Source organism: Phaethon lepturus, unplaced genomic scaffold (assembly GCF_000687285.1).
Source record: "Phaethon lepturus isolate BGI_N335 unplaced genomic scaffold, ASM68728v1 scaffold798, whole genome shotgun sequence".
NCBI lineage: Eukaryota > Metazoa > Chordata > Aves > Phaethontiformes > Phaethontidae > Phaethon > Phaethon lepturus.
Genome location: NW_010556683.1, coordinates 13,324 through 21,725, shown reverse-complemented (window position 1 = coordinate 21,725; position 8,402 = coordinate 13,324). Strand labels below are relative to the sequence as shown.

The window sequence follows — 8,402 nt, the reverse complement described above, 5'->3', positions numbered from 1 at the left end:
AATCCATTTGATTGACAGATATAAACTTGAATTTTATTTTATTTTCCACAGCAGTAAGTCTAGTCCAACTACAGTTTTCATTGTTGCAGTACAAATATACTAAGCCTAAAGTACTGCTGGCAGTTTATATATAAAATCTGAGGATTAAGAAACAAATGCAAACAAACAAAGACTCTCAGCTTTAGGTGAGGAACAGAGTGTTGTTGGACTAGCCTTTTACTGCTGTCACAATTAATGTGAAGTAACAGCAGCCAAAATCTACAGGTCTAGTTTTGTCTGCAGTAAGTACTAAAAAGACAATAGTAATTTTAAGAGGAAATTTGTCTGTCTATTAATTAGCATTAGCATTAACATTAATTAATTGCAAAAAATGCCACTTCTTTTTGCATTGTATGTGTGATGCACTCTTCATTTTTACCTTCTAAATAATTTGTACAAATAATCCCTCTTATTTTTTTCAGCCCACCTAAACCAACAGTGTTCATCTCTGGTGTCATTGCTAGGGTAAGATTACCTTTACATTTCTTTCAATCATAGAAAAATGATTGTAGGCATTCAGAATTATCACTGATCAGAGCAAAATTAATCTTTTTCATTCCCCTTCCTTTTTTATGAGAAAAGGCCTTATGTTTTGTATATTTGTGTAAGTCCCTTTGAGCATTCTTTCTGGTTTTCTGTGAAATTGAAATTATACATTGAAATTACTTCCACCGTTTTACTTTGAATTTTAGCACTTTAAGTTTATTGGATCTTCTTTTCATATCTAAGCATGATATTACTGCATTCATTTTCTTTGAAAGCGATTGCATGTAAGTCTGCTGCTGTAGCTTGATCTGTGACGAGGAGTGACACTCCTGCCTGTAAGGACGTGTTTGAAGATGCATGTCTCAGCTGCCATATGTGCCTTGAGGTACTTGGGATTCAAGGCGTTATTCCCAGGATTTTAACAGTAGGCAGGACCTGGAAATCCGTAAGCTAAATCATTAGTATTAACTAGCCATTAATCATATGATCAGTGATTCATGCCCTGTGTGTTGTGACAGGGTTTTTATCATGGCTTTACGTGACGGGTACCTTTATCATGGTGGCCTTACGTCACTGGGTTGCGTAATGGGGTGGTTTACCTCTAAGATGCTGTGGTTGTGTCAGATCACATAGGTGGAAAGAGCGAGCTGATCAGTTTTCCCCAGCCCGTAGGGGTGGTAGACAGGCACTGCTGTATTTCCTGGACCTCCATCTGCACGAAGGGGGATACCTATTTAGGCATTTAGATGCCTAATTAATTCTAACTAATTAATGTTTTGTAATTAATTCTAATGTATTAATGTTTAGTAATTTTGATAGCACTTTACAATTGTAGGTTAGTGATTTTTAATGAGTGACATAGGAAATCTCAGACTCCCGGTTTAGTAGGCATGCAAGAGATTCAAAATGGAAATAAACTATTTTCTTAATTTTGTAACTCAGCTCTTCTTTAACTAATCAATTACTTGATAGGGTACTATACTTATCCTGTAAGCTGTCAACTACAGGTTTATTAATTAACCTCTGAAGAGCAACATTGTTCTATCATTTTCTGAGAGTTTATAGCTCCCAAACACGTATCAACATTTCTTCTCTATGCAATAAACAAAACCTAGCAATGCTTTTTTGAACCCAGAATAATTTTTCAATTGTACTTTCAAGTTTCCTGATAGTTCTCATCAGTGTGAAGTGGAGGTTTATACACTGTGACCTGTCCTGTTTAATGTCTTTATCAGAAGGCTCCTCATCAGGTTTGTGGTTGGCACCAAATTGAGAGGAGCAGTTAACAAGTTTGAGGGCAGGGTTGCTACTCGAAGGGACCTGGACAGGCTGGAAGAATGGCAGGCAGCAGCTGGACACAAGCCAGGCACATGCAGGACATCAAGAAGGCCAACAGCATCCTGGGCTGCATTAACAGGAAAGTAGCTGGTAGATCGAAGGAAGAGATTGTCCCCCTCTGCTCAGCACACTTTAGACCACATATGGAAATGGAATAGTTCATCCAGTTTTGGACACCCCAGTGCATGAAGGGTGTTGATAAACCAGAGCGAGCTCACTGGAGCGCTACCAGGATGGTCAGTGGCTGGAGCACATGCCCGAGGAAGAGAGGCTGAGCTAACAGGCCTTGTTTAGCATGGAGAGGAGATGATTTCAGGAGGACCTAACAGCAGCCTTCCCACATCTACAAGGAAGTTATCGAGAAGATGGAGTCAAGCTCTTCAGAGTGGTGCCTAGCAGGCAGACAAAAGGCAACAGGCATAAACTGAAATGGAACGGCCTGACTAGACATAAAAAAATAAACTTTTTCACTGTAAGGACATTCAGGCAGTGGGGCACGTTGCCTGGAGGGGCTATTCAGTCTCTGGTTTTCAAGACCAGACTGGCTAAAAAACTTGAATAAGTTGGTCTGATCTCATAGCTAGCTCTGCTTTGAGCAGGAGGTTGGGCTAGAGACATCCTGAGGTCCCTTCCAACCTGAATTATTCTACAGTATTTTGATTTGAAGATAGACATTTCCCACTAACACTTACAGACCGACTCTGTCATCTGCTCAACCATTACAGTTCCAACAAGTCATAGAAGAAGTCATCCCCCATTTGAGACAAGAAGGAAAAGGCAAATAGCAGCAACAGGGAGAAAGAAGGTAGAAAATGTCAAGTGTGAAAAGAGGAGATCTTTGAAAACGGGAAGCAAGTTGGAGTAGAGGAAAAAGTGAAAAAATGTAAAAAGTTAACCTAGTGATCAAGATTAAAAAAAAAAAAGTTATGTCAGAACAGAATGGAAGAATTTGGAGTAGATTGAAATAGGGTGAGGTGCGAAATAGGCCGTCTGAGATGTCCGCTTTGTACGAAATACCTCTGTGTAAGGTTGCGCCCCATGAGCCGACGTAATGCAGGAAGTTTCTGGCTTATGATATATTTGTCCCAGTTTCTAAAGAGGGAAGTTGTGGTGCTATTCTCCTCCCCCTGTCACTGAGCACTGGTAGTAGTTGTCTCCCATTTCTTTTTGAAAACCTCATGGGACTGACCCTAGAAATGGCAGTTGTAAAAAGGTGGCGTAAGGATTACACCTGAACTGGGCTTGCCCAACAGCAGCACATGAGAACTAACGCTAGCAGACCTGGCTAAAAGAGCATGTTAAACTTGTCAGTCACCCCTAAGTTTCAAGTCAAAAGTGGGTTTAGATCCTACCTTTCTTCTCACAGGACTGGCCTTCCTGCAGTGGGTTTCCTTGTGCAGGTAGTTTTTCATGCTGCCTTACCTTGTTTGTGAAATAGTCTCCTCTTTCTGGTTGCTCTATGAAAACCAAATAAGTCAAGGAGATCTGACCATACAGAGCCAGTGAAAGTGGCATAGCATGAGGAACCATTAAGCACTGAAGGTAGGAAAGGGTTTTTTTCCCCTTGGGTCATCTTAAGATACTGCATTCTTGGATGGTGTCTGTAATTGGAAGTAGTGAAACTTGCATAAGTGAAATTTTGAAGTTTGCTAGAAAAATGGCAAGATAGGATGTGTACAGGGGGACTTCAGAGTAACATGCAACACTGTTTTCTGTCTGCTTTTCACATTTTTAAAAACTTACATCCATTTGAACTGAAAAGTATGCTTTTAAGATTTCTTAAATTTTTCCTGCTGTGTTCTTTCGAACAGGGTGATAAGGACTTCCCTCCAGCTGCGGCTCAGGTGGCTCATCAGAAACCACATCCTTCTGTGGAAAAGCTTCCTCACCCACAACATGTCAAACAGCACATCCACCAGCCTCGCAAGTGAGCTCTCCATCAAACTCTCAGCCAAACTGCCATCAGTGAATAAGTTTTCAAGAGAAAATGAAAACCCTTTAGGATTCACACTAGCAAATCAATACAATTGACCTCTAAAGTAATATGTGGTTTCTTTTACTTTAATTCTCAAGGGTTAATAAGAATGAAGACATTGTTCAGTTGTTATCCCAGATGGAAAATTCTCTATTAAGTATTTGCTGATCAAGGGTGGTTTTTTAATAAGATTTTCTTATTGCCAAGATAAAACTTTAGTATGAATAATATGAGTAATGAGCTTAAAACTTGTACTTTTAGTTGTGGCACCTTAATAGCAGATAGTTAATGTAGTTTTTATGCTAAGCCGGTAAGGAAGAGTAGCCCTTTTGTACTGGTACCTTTACTATCTGGAGGGAATTTGTTGTGTGTGTTGGGACAGAAATCAGTGGTTGTCATGATTACGTAGAACCTTTGCAGTCTTCAGTATCCTATGGTGTTACACCCAATAGCTGTGCCCTCTGATTTTAACTAGTGAGATGATAAAAAGGCCCAAAAACATTCTTAAGTGGGCAGAAATCCAGCTGAATCTTCTTTGCATGTGCATGGTCTTGCTGAGGTTCTTCCATCTGGAGGTCTGTGGGTATGGAGGGGGAGAGAAATCAGAGTTACAAGAACACTGCTGCTGTAGGCAACTGATTTGTGATCTCATGGGTCTCACTGGGGGCTGTATTTTTATGAAGTGATGATTTTTCAATTCCAATAGCAAGCTGAAGGAGCTCAGAACCCTCCAGGATTGAACTTAAACTGGTGAAAAATCTGTTTTCTTTTTTTAACTTACAGTTTGAGATCACTGCTTGAAATTAAGAGATACCATTAGTAAATGTGTTTAACTTCATGACCCAGCCTCTGTTGCACATCGTATTTTTTCCTAGTCGTCTTATTGTGAATAAGGACAGTAGTGATATGAGGGAATAAAAAAGTTACTTTTCAAGTACAGCAATCGGATTGGTTGTGGCCACATAATTAAATCTTTTGCTTGCACAGTTCAAAATCACTTAGATCTATCATTTTCCTTCTGCAACTCATCTCTGTAAATCCCAGGAAAATAATTTTTTAAACATTTTACCTACATTTTTAAAGTGTACTTCTGTTTTTAACTGACTATAAATACAGTACAGTCTTTAGTACCCTCTAAGTTTATAAAACCTCTAATAATGTCAAAAAAGTGGGTACTGGAGCTGGTGCTGCAACCATTCACCTGGCAAATCAGTGAAAGTTTGGGGTCACTTGGTGCTTTACTACTTCATTTATGTTTAAAATCAAATGGTATAGAAAACCAGTGAGGAGATTTTTAAAAATACTTTTTTTTTTAAATTTCTGCAGATTATGTAATTATTCCTTGAGTAGCTGATTTAAAACAACAACAACAAAATCATGTGAAATACAGCCAATTTCACAAGTAGAATAACTCACTTCATGTGTGTGAGGGACCTGGCATTTCCATCTCTTCATAGGCTTAAAATGGAAATTTTATTTTGCAAAGGATATGCATGCATATATTTATTCTACACCCAAGGAAGGTTGTACAATCTGTATATGCAGTCCTTATTTTCAAATTCATTAGATAACTGTTCTTTCCTTAAGGAACGAGCATTGTTTATAGGAATTATTCTGTATTAGAATATGCATAATTTTTAAAATATGCTTTCTGTTTCTGATGTTGGTACGTCTGAGGCCTTGTTCATAGCCGCTCATGGGTGTACAAGTGATTCACACGTAACTCATTCGTAAGGGCGGCATTGTTGAGCCTTGTGGAATATCTGCACGAGGTAATTTGCTGGCAGAAATGTTTGCAGATTCAGGACATTAAGTGGTGGCGTCTTGTTGATGGTGCAGCCAGTAGCTGTCAGTGTGCTGTGTCAGCAACGAAGCAGATCATCGCAGTCGCTTGTTCCTGGTAGCCACTGGCTAGAGAGTGAGCTGGATAGTCTCGTGTCCACATCTGAAGTAGTGTCTAGACTCCAGCTGTAGTCAATGGTGATGTAGTCAAGACGGTCAGTAGAGTTTAGGTATGGTGTCTTTGACCAAATGGAGGTGTCTTTCAAGATGAGCTGGATCACTCTTGACTCTATTGACTGCAGTGGAAAACTAAACGTACCTCAGTGTAGAAGCACACGATTAGGTGGGGCTGGGTACCTCTACTCATAGTAGTAAGTAGTATGTTTAAACATAGTAGTGTCTAGTAATAGTTGGTAGAAGTATTTCTACTTTCCGAAAGCAACACCACATTTCCATTCTAAAACTAAAAGTTAGGAACATGGATGCTTTTGAATTACGAGCTACTGCTCCTGGTTGTTAATGCAATATATGCAACATATATAGACGATACCTGAATTTTGTCTTTGGTTACTTAGATGGATATATAAGTTTGTACAATGGAGTATGACTCCCAAGACAGCTTTAGTGGCTTTTAGCATGCAGAAATTCCTATATGGTTAGAAAATGTCTCTGTATAAAAGCATATTCTATATGATTGGGAGGCATCCATGTTTATACATAGGTGTCCTTACCAAAGCATTACTTTGCCCAAGATAAAGAATCATAACTGGTGATCTGGATTGCATACTGATGGTTACTGATACTTTTAAAATATGTAACAATAACATACAAGCATAGGAGATGTCCAGCTGTTACCTTGAAATGATTGCAGAAGAAATTTTCTGTAATTGGCAATGTGGCAATAATGCAACAATAAAGCATGAAGTTGTATATTGGGCTCTTTTTTCTGTAAATACAGTGTAAATCAGCAGGATGCAGTTTTGTGGGGTTTATGGGATTTTATTACAGAAGGCTGCATGACTAATCAACATTTTCTAGATAGTGTAATTTATTAGGAAGTTTTATGACACAGTGGATGAGCTGTTTTGGATAGTCCAGTCTCATTTAAAATAAAAACTAGATGCTACCAGCTAGAATGGGAGTTGCTGTTTTCCACTATGAAATTGGAGATCATTACTCGATCTTTGCAAACCTGTAGAATCTAAGCCTAAATCAGTTATGGTAAAGGAAATGCAATTTAACATTTTCCATTGCTTTTCAAGTTCTAATCTTCTTTCAGAAACAGAAAATATTGTAATCAGAAGAAGTGTCAAGCTTCTCATAAAACTGCAGTTAACATTACATAGTGCATACCATAACACAAGTGATTCACAAAAGAGTTTGGAGAAATGGCCACAGTGTTTCTGGAAGCTTTCTGATACTTTGGGCATCCTATATTTAGTATGTGTGTGTTGTGTATATAATACAACAAACATATGTGATACAGTGCAGACATCATAAATTTACTGCCCTGGGACTATTGCAATGTTATACACTTAGACTCTGCACTCCCATAATGATGTGCTACATTATTAATGAAATGTCTCCTTTCATTGAAATTTGGGGAAAATATGTGTGCATGATGACTGGCATGCTGCTGATTGAGTTGTCCATAACTATTCCAAGTTCTGTGGCCCTGCTATCAGCAGTATTGAAAATGTTAATAGTAATTAGAAATTACTTATTTCTGGTTTCAACAGTGTGGTTTATCCTTTTGTCATCGGACGCCTTGAAACGTAAGTCCTGTTCTTTTATCCATGGTAGTATGATAATCACATGCTCCTGGCTGTTTAATGAAAATATTCACAGCAATCTGTTTCATACAAAGGTGAAGGGGATGGATTGGGCATACTTTTTTGTCCCTTTGGAATAACTTTATTGTGAATACTCACCATCTTCACAGAGGAGGGAAGTGTGGGTTTTATAAACCACTTCACATATCCCCTTCAGATTTGGGTATATCAAGTTTAAAATAGGATTTAAATCTACGCCAGTGCCTTTAGTTATAGGATTAAGATATGTTAATTGCATTTTAGAAAATGCGGGGATGTCAGTAAGGGAACAGTTACTTTTACAGCAGGAAGAGATATTACTGATCAGATGCTGCAATGATGTAAAGAATTAAGAAGATAAATCTCTGTTTCAGTGGAAATTCTTTGTGCACAAACCTCCTCTCTAACAAGATAAAGACACTTAAATATAACTGGTTACAGCCAACATTATCTGCTCTGTCAGTAAAAGAGGAATCCAGATCATACTGACGGGAGGAGCCTCGATGAGAAGAAACTGAGTCAAGTCTACAGTGGTAATTCTTCATCAGACTTCTTCAATAGGTGGATAAAGTAAATCTGCATTGTAGCTGTAGCCTTTGGTAAATCCTGTGCCTGATTGTATTTTGTATAATTAGTAAAGGTAATGACTAAAGTACCTGATTTGCTTTCCTAAAGAATTCTTTCTTCCCCTCAAAATTTCTCTATCACACCTCTGGCATGCACACATTTTTCTTAGGAAAGTGGAGGTTTGTATTTTGCTTGTTGCTGTGTTCTTGGGTCTCCTTCAAGAACATGTATCTGTTGTTTTTCCTCATCCCTCATCAGAGCAGACACTGCATCTAGTGTATACTGGTTTTTGAGTCTTTCCATAGAATGGTAACACTAGTATTTAGATAGGAAGCCTGAGGGGAGGGGTGGAGTGGGTTGTATTTGAAAAAGTGCTCTGTGAAGGAAGTAGTCATTTCTGTTGC

At 38.5% G+C, this 8,402-nt stretch overlaps 1 protein-coding gene across 1 annotated transcript; it reads left to right on the top strand.

Annotated features, from left to right (window-relative positions):
• Nucleotides 1-461: 461 nt before the first annotated feature.
• Nucleotides 462-3,794, top strand: DAP (death-associated protein; the record flags this gene model as incomplete). The annotated part of the gene is made up of 2 exons (XM_010292522.1): nt 462-504; nt 3,675-3,794. Coding segments are annotated over 2 exons (163 nt in total), but the record flags the coding sequence as incomplete, so codon positions are not given.
• Between the last annotated feature and the right edge of the window lie 4,608 nt (nt 3,795-8,402).